We start from the raw sequence: 19,722 nt of genomic DNA on the forward strand, positions 1-19,722 counted from the left end.
AAGTTTATGATTTAATAAAAAAAAAAATACAACATTTTTTCATAATAATATGTTCTACAAAATATTTTTAAAAAATTGACCAGTCATTTTTTATTTTATTTTTTAGAAAATCAAATTATGGCACTGGAATGAAAAGAATAATTAGCTCGCTAAAAGACATCGGGTTCGTCGTAAGCGAAGACAAAATGTACACAGTAAAACCTTCACAGATTTTCTACCATAAAAAACACATCAGACACTTCAGCCCGAGTCGAAGTTTTTTTCCATCTGTCCCAGAAGTTAGTATAGTATCATAGTACAGTATTATGGTATTTGACGTTTTTGTCTATGAAAAAAATACAAAATAAAATCATCCGATTTATTCCTATTTTTTAAATACAGATTAGTTTTTATGGAATTATCTTAGTGTTTAAAAAAAAAAATGTATTATTATTATTTTGCCGAACAGACTAGTATAGCCAATTAAATTAAAGTTGCAGATTTTCTATTCCTCTTTCTCCTCCTTACTGTTAACGTTCTAGGTTCCTATTTTATACTGCGTGTACCTATCATATATATATATATATATATGTGGAAAACTATGTATTTTAATTGCAGACAAAAAAGAAAAGAGGATATCCGAGTTGGAGTCACAGCAAAAATAAACTGTCTTCCAAGTACTGGTCTATGAGACATATATTATTTTCTAAATTCGATAACGGAATCTTGTTGGACGCAGGTAGTTAAAATATGAGAATGTGACCGTCGTTGTGATAATAATAATTGTACATTTTTAAATAAAATTATTTTCCATATTTTCTGCAGAAAGTTTCTATTCGGTTTGTCCAGAAGTTTTGAGTTATCACATAGCGAAACGCTGCAGAAGTGACATTGCTATGGACCCCTTTTGTGGGGCTGGCGGAAACATAATACAATTAGCTCTTACGTGTAATTTAGGTATGTATAAATCATTTTAGTATGTATAAAACATTCATCATTTTTTTTCTGTTCGGTTTCTTCGTGCAACTTTTTATATCAGAAATCGTACCTTAAAGCACTTTATTAGAACAAAAAAAAAAAAACACCACAAAAGTGTACATATCTTCAACTTAGTACGGCGTGCTGTAACTTTTTTAGAAATAGTCAAATTTGTATGGAATATTCTTCAGTTTAAGTACAATCGTTAAACGTTGACAAAACAGAAAAATATCACAATCCTATTTCCTTGCAGTTTTTCTTTATTTCTCTGTTCCAAAAAAAGTTTTAGCACTCGAGACCTAAAAATTAGACTGGAAGTATATTTAGTATAGGTGTGAAAAATATTAGACAAGGATATTACGATATTGGAAAACGATGGCAACAAATTATTATAGACAAACGGTCAAGCCTAATATTGTATCCACCCTAATACTAAAAACACAGTTTAATGGCTTTTTGATGTTTAAATTTGTTCAATTAAAAATGTAAATATAATTAAAATTAGATGTCTGCAGATGTAATACATTTGTATTTATTAGGTTATTTAGCTTATATTTAATTAAAGTCCCCTAAAAAAGAAAAAAAATACTCATAAAGCTTACTTACCCTATTATTTATTTTTTTTAATCTATGCATATTTTAAACGACAGTAATATCGTTTTTTATAATATTGATATTATATTATATTATATTGATTATATTTAATAATTTTTTTTTGTCTTGTTTCAGTTATAGCTATTGATATTGATCCGGAAAAAATTAAATATGCAAAACACAACGCCGAAGTGTATGGCGTTGCACACAAAATTGAATTTATTATTGGCGATTTTTTCGCTCTTGCTAGAAATTGTAAAATGTTAAAAACCGATGTAGTTTTCATGTCTCCTCCTTGGGGAGGACCAAAATATTCGGTTGACGAAAAATTTAGTTTAGAATCGATGTGCGACAATCAATTTGGTGGTGGTTATGGCATATTTGATCTTGTGAAAAAGATTGCACCCAGTATTGCTTTTCATATGCCAAAGACGACTAACATATTTGAAGTAAGACACGCCGTATATTAATTATCGTACTAATTGTTATTTCTTATTATTATTATAATTATTATTTTTTTTTACATTGTTTCTTATTGTGTTGTTTGTTTTTTACCTTTTAGTGTGTATGGTTAGCCAAAGGATTTGGAAAAGTGGAAATACAACAAAACATAATTAACGACAGGTTGAATTCGATAACTGCGTTTTACGGAGAATTCACAGAAGTAACTGATAACGACTATTGAGATTTATATTATTAATATAAATATAATTATATTTCCATTTCCACAAATATTACCGATTTTTATTATTATCATATATTGGCACGGAAAAACGGAGCGAAATGAAATTTTGTGTATTCGCCCGTTTTTCTTTTAAAAGTAATATTTTTTTTTTGTTCAGCCCAATTATTTTGTTTTTACTGTAAAGTAAACTTAAAATTTATAAACTTTAACGACAGGTACAAAAAGGACTTGATCAATTTTTAATTTTGTTATTAACAAACCCAAAAAAACTTTTTAATCTTTAAAGCAATTTCTTCATTTATAACGGTTCATCGATAAAAAAAAAATGCATACAATTGTATATGTAACCAAATGTTTCCCACATTTTCAATCGTAAATGTGTCTCTCTTTGCGATTGGAAATAAACATGACCGAGTTATTGTTTGCGGAATTATATCCGTATAAATAAATTTGTATTTTTTTCGGAGAGAATAAATCCATCAGAAGCGATTTTAGTTAAAACATTTTTTTTTTATACATTGTTTAACATTCTGACAGAACAACATATTATATTGTTTTAATAAAATGTGATAAGTGTAGGCTTAGATCGACTTAGAAAAAGTACAAAGAAATTTCTCCATCAACTGAAGTTAAGTTAACGTCACGAGCCCGTATGGTTGGATCGTTACATTTTAAAGATTTTTTATCAAAATGTGAATCATAGGCAAGGTATTTTAGGAGTACTCACAAATGTTAATTCACAGTGTTTGTTAAACATTACCAAAAATTATTTATTTTTCCAATTAGTTTAATTGTATTTGACGTAACTAAATATTGAAAAACACTATACAATGATAATATTATGGTTAACAATATATTTGTTTAAAGAATTTACACTTGTAAGGGAAACCGAGTACACATAATAATTAGAATAATAGATATATAGAATAATAATAGATCACAAAAATAATAATAATAAATACCTAACGATAATAAAGTAATTTAAAAAAAAAAATTTTAGACAAATTATTTGATACATTTTTTTTAATTGGTTAAGGTTGTGTTAAATAAATCAATATTCTCCAGCGCATTACACAATAATAACATACAGTTGAGCGGAGCATTAATACTATAATTTTGGCGTTAAGGAGAAATGTAAAACGTGGAAGGTAATATTTCAGGACAATCAATTTGGTAATTTAATAATCGAACGAATTAGGGCTATATATAGGACTTTGGGACAGGCTGGATTTTTAAACTCCCATCAAATGCGCTTTGAAAAACCGAAGGGCTTTGGTACACACTTGAGTGATATGTCCACGGAACGATAGATCACTAGATAAAATAATACCCAAGTCTTTTACATGATTAAGTTTAACTAAATCAACACCACCTATTTCATAAGAAAATAAGTCGGAAGATTTACTACGGGAGAACGAAATTTGAGAGCATTGAAGAATTAACGCCGAGGCCATTTATTATACACCAACTATAAAAGCTATTAAGATCTTCTTGAAGCTTGTAGCAATCCAAACGAGAGTTAATATTTGAAAACAACTTCACATCATCCGCAAAGAGAATGCACCGGGAATACCGCATTACTTTGATAAGTCGTTCATAAATGTGGTAAAAAGCAGTGGTGACAAATGGCTACCTTGGGGCTTGGGGTACTACATTTATAACTGAAGATGTAGAGTTGCCAACTTATTATTTTTATATCTAATTTTGAAACTTTAACGGCAACGCAAGGTAATTACGTTAAAAGGTAATTGTAAAAACTAAAAAAGTACAACTTAAAAAAAAAAACCTTAAAAATGTATGTTCTTATAGTTTTAAAGCCGAGCTGAGAAGGTATTTTTTTTTACAGAGATGTGTTTTTTTGTGTCTGGAAACAAAAGAATTTTTTTACCGCTGAACCAATTTGAAAGATATACAGATCTTTATAAAGATTATAAAGATATAGACTTATAGATATATATTAGATTACTAAAATTCGTTTGAATAAAATCATAGCTATTAAAAATACATATATGGCATTCTAAGTCATACACGTGGTCATTAGCCTGACCTCAAATTTTTTTTTAAACTTCCATTGGTCTAATATAAGACATTTTTTTAAAAAAATTTATCACTTATTTTGGCCCCAAAATAGAGGTTTCTTAAGTTATTTTTCAAGAAAACTCGATTTCACCCAGTTTTAAATTTCTGAAATTTTTATCATAAAATCAGAGACTCAAATCAGTTATTTTCATCTAATAAATAAACTGAATGGGTCGATCAATTTCTACTATTTTTTTTTTTAATAATGAAACTTTTTTTTTAAAAAATCAGTTTTTTTATTAAAAAACTAAAAATAAAACTTCTTTGTAAAAATTGATATTTTGCATATTTTGGGAATAAAAAATGAAAAATGTGCTTTACGAATAAAATTATACATTTTTTTCAGAAATTTAAAAAAAACAAAATTTTCATTACAAAAAAAAAATAAATAAATCTCTGCCCATTCCCGATATTATACGGAAATATTTTATTTGAGTCTCTGATTTTATGATAAAAATGTTGGAATTTTAAAACTGGTTGAAACATATTTTTCGTGAAAAATAACTTTAAAAACCTCCAATTTAGGCGTCAAATATGGCTGATTAAATTTCAACAAAATTAAAGTCACAACAACAAAATTATATTAGACCAATAGAAGTTCATAAAAAATATTTCGAGGAGGTCGGTCCACCAATGACCGTGTGGTTTGACTCAAAATGCCCCAAATATATATACAGAATGATCAACTTACCGTGAACCACTCAATATTTGAATGGGTTTAATAAGAAAATAAATTTTTTCTTGAAATAGTGTTTTTATGCAATGTGATCTCATTTTTTCATCAATTTGTTGTGTTTTTTCCCCCCTCTCAACTTAGTTTTTTTGATAGACACTTTTGAAATTTAAATGGTACTTAACGCATAATTTCATTAACTTTTTAAATTAAGAATAATGTACTGAACATTTTGACCGGTCGATAACCAGCTTCAGATAACTATTTTTGAAGTTTCAAGTTTAGGGCTGAAAGAAAGGTAGAATGTAGTATTATTTTTACCTGTGCGTATTTCCCAACTACACTTCCCTTCTTATCCTAACTTTTAAACTTATAACCCGTCTTGGACAACCTTTTTTAAAGTTAAGTAGTAGTTACACTTCATAAACATTGTTTTATCTCCGTTTAGAGTCACATTATTTCACTATAGGCATTGATAGACTTTGTTGACACCGACAGTTGCTTTATAATGAACCCATTCCCAAGATTTGTCGGTAAAAGTTAGCATAATATGTCATCAACGTAAGAAACGACTAAACCATCAAAATGTAGATCACTGACTATGTAGATATACAATATAAATAATATAGGACCCAGTACGCTTCCATGAGGGACTCCATATTCAACGTTTTCCCGTATGTTATAGTTTTTTTAAATTTAATTTAATGCTAACCTGCAACCCTAAGAAAAGGGTTATTATTATTCTTTACGTTGTGTTTATATTTTTAATATAATTAATAGATAGATAATATTATTAATATCACACCGCAAAGTATAAAGGTAATTCTTTTTAATTTTTTTTTGCTGATACTCCTTCAAACATTTCACGTACTTTTATATAAAATGTTTGATTTACTAATAATTATTATTTTCTAGTATCAATATTTTTCTCGTAGGTACTTCATTTATTTTAGGAGTTATGTTGCTGATAATTTTAAATATTCGGACCGTGTTACTCGGTCCGAGGTAGTCTTAGTAGGACAAAACTACATATTATAAAAACGATAGATGGTCTAATTATTATTACACTAGTCTACAGTTAAAATAATTACTATTTTGTAGTTTTTCTTTTTAAAATATTTTTGTTTATGCTGTATAGGTATTACAATATTTAAATGTTGAACTTCTTTACTATTTTCAAGGTGTCTATCGATTTTTGAAACCTCAATTAACTAAGTATATTTCAAAATTCGATTATTTGATAACTAGTTTTGAATAATTATTTTTTAAGTTTGAAATTTAGGATGGGATGCGGAGAGCAGTTGACCAATGCGCGTAGATAAAAATAACTAGAGTTATCCCGTCTTACATTTTAAACTTTTATATAATTGTAATACTTATGATTTAAAACTGATTATCGACCATTCAACATTTTCAGCAAACTATTATTAATTTAACGAAAAAAACAATGCACGGTGAAAAACAAGTATACACCCAAATAAAATGCAAAATGGTGTCATCCTTATTTAGATTATAGCGTTTGAATTATGTTCGGTTTAACTAATTATTTTAACGTTACCTATGTTGGAAATAAATTTATAAAAAAAGTGTTAAGGGGATCACATGCGGTCTGTTTTTAAGGAGATTTGTATAGGCAATACTTAAGAAAAAAAAACAGTTTTTAATAAATTTCATCCATGTCAATTAATTTACAGATTAATTTGTAAAAGCTTCAGGTTTTTTAATTAAAATATTAAACCCCAAATTTGTTACATCAAAAATGCAAAAAATCAAAAAATCTGTTTCTTTCATAACATAGTAAAGTTGCCAAAGAACTTCTTTACTCAATCTAAATTGGACCATCCTAAGTAGTCGACATTTTGGTTTAAAACGTGAAAAAACCAGACCCCGTGCAATCCTCTTAAACAACGAATAAATACATGTTATGGAATAATACAATTTTAAAGTTATAGTGACTTAGAATATTTGTGAAAAAGGTTCTTTTGTGATCTTTTTAATTAGTCATTTTTAATAATTTTCAGTCATATTAATAACAATTTTACCGATAACAGGTTTCCAAATAAACATAGTTAAACTTAACATCGAGAAACGTTCAGTTGTAATTTATATTATCGATGTAGGTCCACTAAGGATTGCATAATATTCAAGATATGACTAAAGGAGGCTTCATAGAAAAAATATTATTCTACTTATTCAAGTGGTTATGATAGACCAAAAAAATAATTAATCTAACAATAAGAATTCTCGGCAATATTTATAATCTGTAAATAAAAATTTGGGGAAAAAAACAACCTATAACCATTTAGTAAACGAGATTTAATCTATATACCAATATATATAATTATTATGTAACTGGTTATTTAAAAAAAAAACTCTAAGGCCAAAAAAAAACATTTTTTGACAAAAATGTTTAAAAAATAGTTGGTACGGAGCATATAGTGAGGTCTGGTAGGTCTAAAGGAGTTATTATAATTAAAAATTATATGATTACTTTAAATACAAAGGCATCAACGTAAACCTTATCCTGAAAAACTAGAAAACCATTACGCGACTGTATAAATGTGTTGCTTATACTTAACGACACGAGTGAGTCCGATTTCACCAACGATTTTAATTAGCGCTAAGACATAAACCGTCTAAAATTGGCTGGCTAACCACAATTAAAATCGTTGGTAGAATGAGGCCTTATGTACAATTTTTTTTTTTTTAATCGACAATTCAGTTGGATTTTTTCACATATAAAATAGGTAGTTCTTAGATTTTTTTATAAATAGAATTAATTTTCTAAACAAATTACCTATATTTTATATAATTTAACACGTACATATTTTCCGTAATAAGTACATTGAAAACGTTATTAACTATAATTATATTTTTTAAAAAAAACTTTATCAGAGGACTGCGTACAGTCTGTTTAATCGTTTTTCTCGTAAGTCGTTTACAAATTTATCGGCTTTTGCACTCAGGCTCGTCGGTGTTTTGTAATTTTCAAACAAATGTGCGTTTCTTTGGTACATAAACACGGCGGCTAGAAAGTCCCACGCCGTGAAGTCCGGCCAAAGTACTTGTGTGAAATAAATATAACTGTACGAACACTGAAACACAGACGAAATGGTCAGGTATAATGCACTGACAAACACAAACCTGTTTATTATTTCGATGTACCTGCCATATCATAAAGTCACTAAGTCTGGTTTCTCCTGAAGTGCGTATCAACAAATCTGGCGGCGGCGAAGGATACGTATACAAACACTTATCGATTATGTTGACGCTTAGATCGGAGAAGTCCAAACAGTTTTCCTTGACGCCGTTGGCTATATGATTCAGAGCGTTGGTTAATTCGTCGTGACCTGTGTGATTGAATGATAATATGTTTACGATTGTTTAATTTCAACAAGAGAAAACTCAACATAATGGAAAATTAACCTGTGTAACCAAAAGCAACGTTCAGGATCGCTTGAGTGTTGTGTCTGGTGACAAACATGGATTCAGCCATAAGTTTGGTCAAGTCGTCGGGCAATTTCGATAAATTCCCAATAATTTTTACGCACACTCCGTGTTCATTTAGTTTATCTCTAAAACAAGAAAACGCATTTGATCAGTATAAAATTGTACACAAACAATGTTGTTCAGACGATACACGTTTTGACTCGGCAAAAAAAAAGTAAAATACATAAGGTATAAGTTAGATTATTTCTAACGTATTATTTACTTGTTGATGACAAGTAACGTTTTACTTAGAAAAAGTCGTCTCTGCAGAATTATCGATATTGACTATTTGAACGTTGCAGTTGTACTAAAATTATTTTTCACTTTTATATAATACTGTTTACCGTTAAACCGATAGATACAATGTTTCGCTTACTTTTCTTGTAAGAGTTTCTTGAACTTTTCTCTGGTAAGATCAAATAGTGCTTCGATTTCCTCTTGCGTTCTCTTGAAGTTTTCTAAACTGAATGCGTACACAGTAACTTCTTTGATGCCCAAATTCAAACACCATTGTAAAGTTTCAGATAGTTTATCGAACCTAGAAAAAAAGAAACTTAGTGTTAGGTTTATTTACGTTAGATTTCTATTATATAGGTAACATAAGGTTAGGGTTAGGTTGAATTTAGGTTAGATTAAGATTAAAAAGGTTAGGGTTTTTTGACTATAGAACTACCGACAACTATCAAATATGAATAACGAGGAAATCAATTAACCCTGTCTGAATTGAGGAATGAATTCAGTAGATTAGAAAATCATAAGCTAGTAACATTAACGACGAAAGCAGGGAGTTTTTACAGCGAGCCAGTAAACATTTGTCTTTGCTAGCACTCATTGTACAGAGGTTAAAAACGCACAAAATTGATTTAATCATAGATTACTTGCTGCTAAAAATCAAACTTATGGCTTTAAGAGAACAATGACCAAACAATCTGCCTGAAAGGATATAGATGTATCGCTCAGTTTAAATGGGACAAAGTTCATACTGGCAAAATCGCTATGTACGGAAAAGAAGATTAAATGTCGTTTATAACTCTGCACTTTCTTATGAAATTCATGTGCAACAAATGTCAGCGATATTGAAGATTTCTTTCAACTAAATTTGTTAGCATACACTTAAACACCCTGTAACATTACTGAAATAGTTGCAGTCATCAAAAAACCAAATTATGATTCAATACCAATCATTCTATCCATAGACTTCAACTCTGATGCCAAGAGAAAAAAAAGCCAATTTATTTTTTTAAGTAAATAAACATTAATTTTTTGATTAGACAAATCATCGTCGTCAAGGCTTAATTTTTCTCTATTTTATCAGATAAGACGTTCTTTTGTTCAGCAGAGGACACTATTTATTAAAGTAATTATTAAACACTAATTGTATGATAACAAAAAAGAAATACTGATAAACAAGCGCAATTAGTGTTAGGAGGTTTAGTGTTGTTCAGTTTGTAGGTACCTACAACCGTTTCGTATAAGTAGTGATTTTGTGTTATGCACAGTAAGGCCTGTGTGGAGAAAGAAAAAGATGATACCTTCCAACTCCTAAGTGAACTACCAAAATTACTATCCTTTTTAAAACATTCTGAAGAAATGTTGTAGTTTGTTTATAAAATTGAAAACTTTATTGCAGCAACAATGTACTCAGAATCATAAACAAAAAAAAAAAATAGACTCTACAACACTGAATCTGACTGGACAAGTTTGTTAAAGAGAACATTATAGGTCCGAATTGTCGAGTTGAACGCCGACAGTTGTCTGGAGCCAGCACCCAGCACCGGCACCGATTTTACCGGTGTGTGTAGGTGTGAAAACGACATCTAAATGTCCGTAGCTAGGTTTTAACTATCGTTCGCACAATCTCACCCTTTCGAATGTCCCTCGCTGTTGTCCACGTTTTTCTTTCTTGCATAACGTCTGTTGCCGTCCATTATGAACGCTACGTGCTTCGGCATCGGCCCGTACGTCAAGACGTGTCCCCAAAAGCGTTGCGGCCATGTCATCGAGTTGTCACGGATCCAAGACATGACGTCTCTGCTGTGGACATACCTGTAATCGGTGATCGAAAAGTGACCGGTGTGGCAGGCACAGGGCTGCAGTCGTCCGAAAAATCACAAGCCGTTTTATCATCGACATATATTTCATATTGTATTAACCAATACCGTTTTTACTCACCTGTGATGATTTATTTTTTAGTTTTCATACATACTCCCTCAAATATAGTGGAGCAAACCGAAAAGCCACGTAACGACTATAACGAGTGAGAACCAATTTATTAGCTGTTAACACAATAATAATATTATTATATATATTAAAAAATCGTGATAACATCCATTGATAATATTATCTTGCTTAAACCGCCAGCGTCGGTTTGGATATTGGAGGATAATATAATAGCCGTTATCTTCACTGCATTCTACCTCCAGCCGGCCGTCGCGGCTGTCACTGTTATCACTATCTAACAATCTCAGAGTCATACAATATGGTTTTTATGTCAACTTGCTCAAATTGACTGATTTGTTTAAAATATAAATATAAACTGATTTGCTTATACCTAAATATATTAAAAGAATTAGATTACATACGATTGACGGAAACCGAGCCTTGTCAAACATTCTCACCGTATAGCTGTGTAACAGTAAGTGTCCAAGTTACATTAATATTGATTCATGGTCTTATTTATAAAAATTAATTAATAGTCTACAGTTAACGAGTTGGGTATTGAATTTTTAAACAATTTCGATGATTTTCATGCATTCGTTATAGACTTTTAAAGTTTTAAAATGAGAAGTGCCGTTGGTGCTCCTAGGGACGATAATATTGATAAAAAGTTACATAAAGATTTCGACTGTATTTTTTTTTTTTGTTAATTGTGAGTTCTATTTACATTTAGGGTGAACAATATATTATTGATAAATGTACTGTTTAAATTATTTTATAGTTTCTCTTTATACTATCGGTAATATTTTTACCTTACTAATCTATTGGTTGTATTCGTTACGAAATTTTAAAGATGAACTACCAAATGAAATATTATATCCAAACGAGAAAGTTTCTAATAAAAACTGCAGGACATTAAAAAACGTATGCCGTATATTAATGAGAAGTACAAACATTGGCCTGTGATGACTAGTTTTTATTTATCTTTTTATTTCGATAGAGTATTCTAAAATGTATTATCTTTTATATTATGTTCTTAATTTCATTGTTCAATGACGGACAAAACCAAAGTGCTGTTATTTTTTTTAGTGGTTAAATATTATAATTTTTTAAGTTTAACGAAACATTGTACTTAAACTTTAATTATATTATATTTTGTCTCATTACGTTGTAGAAATTATGATCTTAATATTTTATTATATTAATTATGCTAATAATTTGTTAATCAAAGACTGATTCAACAAACTTACATCAGTTTGTTTTTTAGCCTTGACTGTTTGATCTATTTGAGGATTTATTCCCCTATATAGGGATTTCATTTAGAATTTTATTGACAATACCAGTGTCTGTTGCAAGTGGAGAAAGAAGCTTCTCTAAATTCAAATTATTAAAAACCTACCTAAGGTCAATCATAGCACAAGACACCCTAACATCCTTAGCTACAAGTATTGAAAATCTTATTGCTTAAAATTCTGACTTCTCAGAATTGATTAAAGTATTTTCAGATAAAAAAGCGAGAAAAGTGAATTTTTATTACCTTTTAATATTTATTAATTTAGTACCTCTGTAACGAAGTTTAAAATTAACAAAATAATAAGGAAGTTTTTAAATTTTAAACACAGCTTATCTACATAAGCGTATTACTGGCCACCTGTTATCAACAAAATATTTTTTAAAGTTAGTTTCTGTTCAGCGTTGGTTTTACTATGACTCCCAAATAACAAAAAACAACACAAGTACATTTCGGTTTCTAAATAGTTTTTAATTTTGTTTTTGTGTTGTCATTTTATTTACTTTTCCATTGTAGTTAATTCAGTGTCATTGTCATTGTCCGCTATACAATGTTTAGCGACCGGTTCCAGGGAAAATTAATGACAGTGTTTTATAGTGTTGGCAGTAAGCCTTTGGCAATTTGGAAAATAGAAGTTGGTTTATAATTACTAGCCGGTTTTTTTTAAAATTATGTTTAATGGTTTCTTTTATTTATCTAATCATAATTTCTTGTCAGTCGAAAGAAGGCGATATCAGAACCGTCCAAGACGAACATCTCAAATCAAACGTTCTACAAATATTGTCTAACAATGTTACTACATGTTCCATAAGCACACCACCTGATTCTGCCGCTTCCCTAGGTATTCGTTTACCATTTATAGTGTTGCTCATGAAAAACCTCAACAGATACTTTACGTTTGAAATAACGGTAAGACTAAAACACAAAGTAAAGCCATATAAAAAAACATTTATACTTTCTATATACTTTTTACTAACAACCTCGCTTTATATCATACCTATGTGATTCGGCGTGCCTCAAAGAAGTCACTTGGAGTTTCCCTCTATTTAACGGCGGTATAGAGATCGTTATAATAATCAACTTGATGTTTTTACTTCAACTTAGACGCTATCGGATTTACAATTATCTGAGCTTTTTGTTTAGTTTGTACCTACTGTAACTTTTTTTTATACAGGTCTAAAATCTCTGAGTTGTATCACAAAAAAATTACAACTTTTATATATTTTGTATCCGGAGGTGGTATAAGTCGAAAAAATCTATTTCTTCGCCCTTTAAATAAGTAAAAACTTTACGAATTTTCAATTTCGAGAAAAATGGTCGGCTCAAGTTTATAAGGAATATTTGTTTGCTGTGCCTATACGGCAATAGCGTCAAATTAAAATTATAACTATTTTCTATACTGCCCTCGTGTATTTAAAATTTTCAACCGACTTGTTTGTTGTAAATATCAATTGTACACAGATGAGTAAAAGAGGTCTGTTAGGTAGGTAAACCTTAACGATGCTTTATTTTATTTACCACTTATTCGATTCCTCTATTCTCTAGCTACACTTATCCTGAATTTTGAATTTTAATATTAAATTCATGTAAAACTATGTTTACTACTGGCTTTCAAATCGCTTAGGTTTTGGATAACGTTAACGTCCGCCGCCGTTTCCGAGTCAGCAATTACCAGTCTGCCACCAGAGTGAGCATGTACATGTGCACTATGCCTCTGTGTCTGAACAACGATTGGAACCAAATACAGTTCAACTTGGCCAACTTCACTGAGCGCACGTTCAACACCACGTACGTGGAGACCGTCCGGATTCAGGTGCACGCCAACTGTAGGGTGCGAAGGATATACTTTTGCAATCAGCTGTATCCGGATGAACAACTGCCGTTCGATTACAGAATGTTCAGTACTAAACCCCTCCGAGAAAAACCAAAAAGCATGTTAGTGAAAAAAGTTAAAAAAGTCAAGGGCTAAACCTGTTTTAAACATTCACTTTTGACAGCGTTAATACAGTTGTATGTTAACAAATTTTCTAATTCATATATATTTGTTGGTGTTTTTTTTTTTTTTTTTAAGAAAACGCGCAACCAGGAAAATAACATTGAAAGGTAGGATAAATCCTACGTTTTATAAGGGAAACCTAATAAATAATTAATTGCTCGTTAACGACTAAGAAATTTGTGTCTAACTACCATTCTCTTACCATTACTTAAGTTCTCCAACAATCTTCCTCCTGTACAATTTTTATTTATCATACTTCTCTATGTCACGCCGCAAACTTAGCTTGGTTATTCTTCTGACACTTTTTTTTATTGACCTTAAATAACTATCTGTTTTCCTATAAAAATGCTTACTACACCGTTATCGTCATTTAATTGTGTTATATCATGCCAAATTTTCTTACTTAAGCCCGAGTTCCAGCAATTCCAATGTATCTTTACACGAACCAATTCACTCAGTTTTTCTAACCGCCATATCTCTGTTTTCTGTTAAGGTAAGCTTTTGAAATTTGAAACATAGATTCAGCTCGAGTAGCTTAGGACACTGTAAAAATTTGAGCCATCAATAGAAAGCATTTTCAAAAGGGGAGAATTTCAAAGTTTCAATTTGTGTTGCTGACCGACTCATCATCAAAAATTACCCATTTTGGTAGATACGTGAAATTTGACACAAAGGTGTATGTCTTATAGTTTAACTAAAGGTAAAAATCTGAAAGTAACAATTTTCTACAAATTTAGGAAGAATAGTTCTAAATGCATGAAGTGAACATGCACACGAATATCGCTTGATTAGATTAGCATTAATTAATCACAGATCCCCGCGCCGCCGAAACAAACGTTCTCTTTCACAGTGTCAAAATATGCCATATGGCATTAAGCAATTGTTTGTAATTGACAGTAAATACTTAAATTTTTTAAACAAAAATAAAGGTTAACAGAACATATCTAGACAAATAGTTAAATCCTACTCAATGATATTTTCTTCTATGTATGTATAATTGTATATATGTATATTCTATAATTAATTATAAAATTCATTTATATATATATATATATATATATATATATATATATATAAAAATTTTGTATTTAGAAATATTATAATAAAATATAGAATTTTTATGAAAAAATAATTATTATGAAATTTATAAATTTTATGAAAACTATAGAATTTTTATAAAATATAAAAATTTTATGAAAAATAGAATTTTTATAAAATAGAAAAATTGTATGATATTTAGAAATTTTATAATAAAATATAGAATTTTTATGATATATAAAAATTTTATGAAATTTAGAAATTTTATAATAAAATTAGTGATGGGAAAATCCGGATTTTGCATCTGAAGTTAAAAATCGGAGTTTTAAACTTCGAAATTCGAAATCCGGAGTTGTAGTTTTCGAACTTCGAAATCCAGATTTCGAAGTTTTCGTTATAAATCCGATTTTTGAAGTTCTCGTTATAAATCCGGATTTCGAAGTTTTCATTATAAATGCGGATTTCGGAGTTTTCATTATAAATCCGTAGATTGGATTTCAAGTTTTTTACAATAGTAAAATAATTGTACTAGTTAATTATTTAATATTATGTACAACGCGTTTATGTAGTATACAAAAAAATATTTAATTATTGAATTGGTAAATTAGGTATCTGATTTTATAGTTATAAGAACATTATGTATAAACACGGTTTACAAGTCTCAATGACACTTTTATAATAGATTAGAGCAATAAGTTGTAATAATATGAAAAATACACAACACAATATATATAAAAAATAATAATAATAATAATACTTTTTGATATAAATAGTTAAGCAGTAGAACCAATTACATTATATAAAATTGTAGTTAATTTTCGGTTGTTTTTAAAGTAATTAACATTTTAAATAAAATGTGCTACAGTTGATTGGTAAATTGTTCTTGTAATAAAATTATTTTTTACTTTTTAGTTTACATTTTACTATTTTTTAGAAAAGCATGTTTTTAAAAACAAAGTTTTATTTATTTTATTTTTTACTTTTTAGTCCTATTAAGAGGGCGTCAAAGCAAAAGTGAAACGAAACCAACGCTCAAGAGATGGCGTTATTTTCCATATCGGCGCGGCGGCGGCGGCATATAGCCACGCCCATACGAGTGCTGCGACGCTGCGCGTTGCAGCCAGTGCGGAGTAGCACATCATTCTTTTACGGACAGCGGTTCTAGTAAAAACTAATATTATGCGCGCGCAACGTATGCTCTATCACGTTGGACATTGGTGCGGCACTATAATATAACACTCGCTATTGCGCTCGCCCGCTTGTTACAAACTAGAGTATTATTTTAAATACTGTTCATTAAAATGTATGTAACATTGAACAGAATAGAAAATACAATAGCCATCATAATTTGAATAACTTTGATAGCTTTATTACTTTTGTTGTTATGACAATATGACCTATGAATAACTTTCTTAACTAACTTTCTTAGAAATTAGAATAAACGTATTGATACCTCGTACTTGCTTATTAGTTATTACCTATTATATGCGAATACGCGTCGACCAGTTTCAAAAATAACTTAATTATTATCTTATTCGATAAACAAATTCGTTTACCGAGTCTATGCACGATTTTCTCAGTAAATACTGAACGAATTTTATTCTAGTTTTCACTGATAAAAAGAGTGTTTCACGAGGATAGTTTAAACATAATTTGTGAGTACTTTGTGGCAATTGTATGTATTTCTCCGGGTGAAGCCGGGTATATGGGAAGCTGTTAGTAATGTAAAACGTCAACTCATGTTGAGTTGTATAGTTATAAATACTCAAACATAGAAACATATAATAATAATTTAATTAAAATTAAATGATAATAAGTATTAAATATATAGTTATGAAATATTTATTTTATTAGTAATTATAACATAAAATGTAATATTGTACCTATAAAAAACTAAAAAAAGTATAATACATAACCTACTAAGTAGAAGGCTACAAAATGAACATGTTGTTTCTTATTTTTATAATTATGTGTTACTTCAATTTTTTACTTTTATACAATCCAATATGAATTTGGGATCTTTTATAAATATTTAATTAATAATGCCTTAGATTTTTCTTTTGCGACTATTTTTTTATACTTATAATCCTCGTTTTAATATGTATTATAGTATTAAGTATACTATATTTATTACAGGCTTTTCTTTAGCTCGCTAACACGTACGTACGTACATTTGTACGGGTATTTTTCAAATCTTGCAAAATTAATTTAACCCACTTCCCGATGTCGTATAGGGCTGAAACTTGGCACAGACACTCGTCTTAGATGATAATACAATATCCTGTAATCATATTGGGACTCGGACATCCAGGTCGCCCTACACAGGGTCAAATGTGGGGGTCAATTCACTATAATTTCATGTTTTTTTCAAATCTTCCAAAATTAATTTAGTAATCTATACAGCAATTATTAAATACCTTTAATAGGACTAAAAAGTAAAAAAATAAAATAAATAAATTGAAAAAAAACTTTTTAAAAAAAATGCTTTTCTAAAAAAAAAAAATAGTAAAAAGTAAAAAATAATTGTATTACAAGAACAATTTACCAATCAATTGTAGCATATTTTATTTAAAATGTCATTTACTTTGAAAACAACCGAAAATTAACTAAAATTTTAAATAATTATATCTTTAATTTTTGACTAAAAATAAAACCCTATTCAACAAAGTCCCTAATAAATTTATCAGATATTGTTTTATATTGTAAGTTCTTTTGTAATTTAAATTTAATTAAATATTTGTGTGTGACACATACATTTCATAATACTTAACTCAATGAATTTAGACTTTGTTGAATAGGGCCCACGCTTTTCTTTTTAGTCAAAAATTAAAGATATTTAAAATTATTTAAAATATTAGTTAATTTTCGGTTGTTTTCAAAGTAATTGACGTTTAAAATAAAATATGCTACAATTGATTGGTAAATTGTTCTTGTAATACAATTATTTTTTACTTTTTACTATTTTTTTTTTAGAAAAGCATGTTTTTAAAAAAGTTTTTTTTTAATTTATTTATTTGTGTAAATAAAAAGCCAATTTCAAATGTTCAGGTTATAGAATTAGGTAGACGTGATCCTTTGGATACCATTATTAACCCTTTAAATTATGCACCTGACAATTTTATGCGTGAAAAATAAGTCATAATGTAGACCGTAAAATTAATTGTATTTTATTATATATTTATATATCAATACATATTATTATATACCTATAAATGTAAAAAAAAGTTGAAACTATTTTATACTTTACTTAAACAATAACCTATATGTATAAATGTACTTAAATTATACTTTTTATTATAGTTGTAAATTAAATATTTTTCATTTTTAAATGTATCGTTATTTACTATAATAATACATATAAAATTACCACACTAGATTTGAGTCGATTTCACTATTTTTAGCTAAATTACAGCAAGTCTGTGTAAAAAAAAATATAATTAGTAACTTTTTTAAACTATTTAAATATTAGTACAATTATATTTTATACTAAATATAATTTAAAGTTAATAAATACAATTTAAACGAATTCGTTTTTTAATATGTAGTGATTTTATTATGTGAAATTAAGTTATTTTTGAAACTGGTCGACGCGTACTCGCATAGAATAGGTAATAAGTAAGTACGAAGTACCAATACGTTTATCCAACAATGATACATTATTACAACAAGAGTAATAAAGCTATCAAAATGATTCAAACTATGTTGGATATTGTATTTTTTATTCTGTTCGTTGTTTCATAAATTTTAATAAACAGTAGCTATACTATTCGAAAATGCGCGCGAGCTTGTGTAATAACACAGTGCCGCCGCTAACGCCTACCCGGTCATTTTTTTTTGTGTTTTAACATTTTTGGGGGAAGAAGTAGATTTTTCCAAATCATCTTACCCCTCTATGTACCAACTATGTCCAATTACTGATCGATTGATGTGCCACTCGCGTAAATCGGTACAGCGGTTTAAAAGTTAAAGTAGTTCAAAGTTAAAGGTACTGCGTACGGATAGCACAGCACAGCTCACCTAACCCGGACCGGGCTAAAAATCAGTATTTTAGAATATTATAAAGTAGGTAACAGAAATAATATCGGATATCGATAAATGCAATAAAATAAAAATAAAACTATTGTAGATAAGAAGAAATATACAATAGGAAAAATTATATTATTACTTGCCGTCTAAAACCGGTTTTGGTCGTGGTCGGCGGCCGCCGCCTTCGTGTTCATGTGAATTGCAACCCGCTAGGAGCTGCCCCCACCACCACTGCCGCCGCCGCGTCACACCGCATGTGTTTTAAAGTCGCCGCTAGGATCGCCACAAACTGGCACTAATAACTACTAAAATTTTACTAAAACATGTCTCAGGATATGCAATTTTCTGAGAAACTGAGTGGTTTTAGCGCATACTTGCCTATTAACAAAATTAAAGATGAAGAGTTTATCTACATATTAACAGAGGTTTTTTTCGATAAAATGTTTTAAAATGAAGATATACGCTATTGAAAAATGAAAACTCCAAAGATCTATAACTCGGTTTCTAGTAAAATAATCGAAAAAAACCTATGTTAATATGTAGATAAACTTCTAATCTTTAATTTTGTTCATTAGCAAGTATACGCTAAACCCACTAGGTTTCCCAGAAAATTGCATATCCTGAGACATGTTTTACGCGCCGAAAAAAAGTGGTGTGACGCCCTCTTAAAGGTACTTAATAATTGGTGACTAGATTACTAAACTAATTTTAGAATATTTGAAAAAAAAAATTAAATT

The 19,722-nt window shown here is 29.3% G+C and overlaps 4 protein-coding genes across 5 annotated transcripts in view; 3 read left to right on the forward strand and 1 right to left on the reverse strand.

Moving 5' to 3' along the window:
• LOC126837530 (juvenile hormone esterase-like) overlaps positions 1-19,722 on the forward strand; it is a 54,517-nt gene that overhangs the window by 10,588 nt on the left and 24,207 nt on the right. The gene's annotated exons all lie outside the window — the stretch shown is intronic.
• Positions 1-19,722, forward strand: part of LOC126837531 (trimethylguanosine synthase-like) — a 60,330-nt gene that overhangs the window by 4,247 nt on the left and 36,361 nt on the right. The window contains exons 3-7 of one of the 2 annotated variants that reach the window (XM_050571478.1): positions 107-278; positions 598-718; positions 805-936; positions 1,687-2,000; positions 2,114-2,285. The exons of the other annotated variant lie outside the window; for it this stretch is intronic. Coding sequence (XP_050427435.1) covers positions 107-278; positions 598-718; positions 805-936; positions 1,687-2,000; positions 2,114-2,236 — 862 coding nt within the window. The 3' untranslated portion in view covers positions 2,237-2,285. Of the gene's footprint in view, positions 1-106; positions 279-597; positions 719-804; positions 937-1,686; positions 2,001-2,113; positions 2,286-19,722 lie in introns of those variants that run through there. 2 annotated transcript variants of the gene reach the window in all.
• LOC126837534 (dehydrodolichyl diphosphate synthase complex subunit DHDDS-like) lies at positions 7,286-10,769 on the reverse strand. Its single transcript, XM_050571482.1, has 6 exons — positions 10,650-10,769; positions 10,341-10,523; positions 8,854-9,015; positions 8,415-8,563; positions 8,154-8,338; positions 7,286-8,083 (listed from the first exon to the last, which is right to left on the reverse strand). The coding sequence occupies exons 2-6, from the start codon at positions 10,499-10,501 to the stop codon at positions 7,880-7,882; spliced, it is 861 nt and encodes a 286-aa protein (XP_050427439.1). The 5' UTR covers positions 10,502-10,523; positions 10,650-10,769; the 3' UTR covers positions 7,286-7,879.
• The window catches only part of LOC126837532 (uncharacterized), a 60,087-nt gene continuing 52,602 nt past the window's right edge, over positions 12,238-19,722 (forward strand). Inside the window, exons 1-3 of the mRNA XM_050571480.1 lie at positions 12,238-12,559; positions 12,643-12,834; positions 13,550-13,860. Coding sequence (XP_050427437.1) covers positions 12,476-12,559; positions 12,643-12,834; positions 13,550-13,860 — 587 coding nt within the window. The 5' untranslated portion in view covers positions 12,238-12,475. The remainder of the gene's footprint in view (positions 12,560-12,642; positions 12,835-13,549; positions 13,861-19,722) is intronic.

This window comes from Adelges cooleyi, unplaced genomic scaffold (genome assembly GCF_023614345.1).
Source record: "Adelges cooleyi isolate 19-005CV unplaced genomic scaffold, UGA_ACOO_1.1 ACOO_flye_CR_arks_rails_tigmint_CR_PRNA_25, whole genome shotgun sequence".
Lineage (NCBI taxonomy): Eukaryota > Metazoa > Arthropoda > Insecta > Hemiptera > Adelgidae > Adelges > Adelges cooleyi.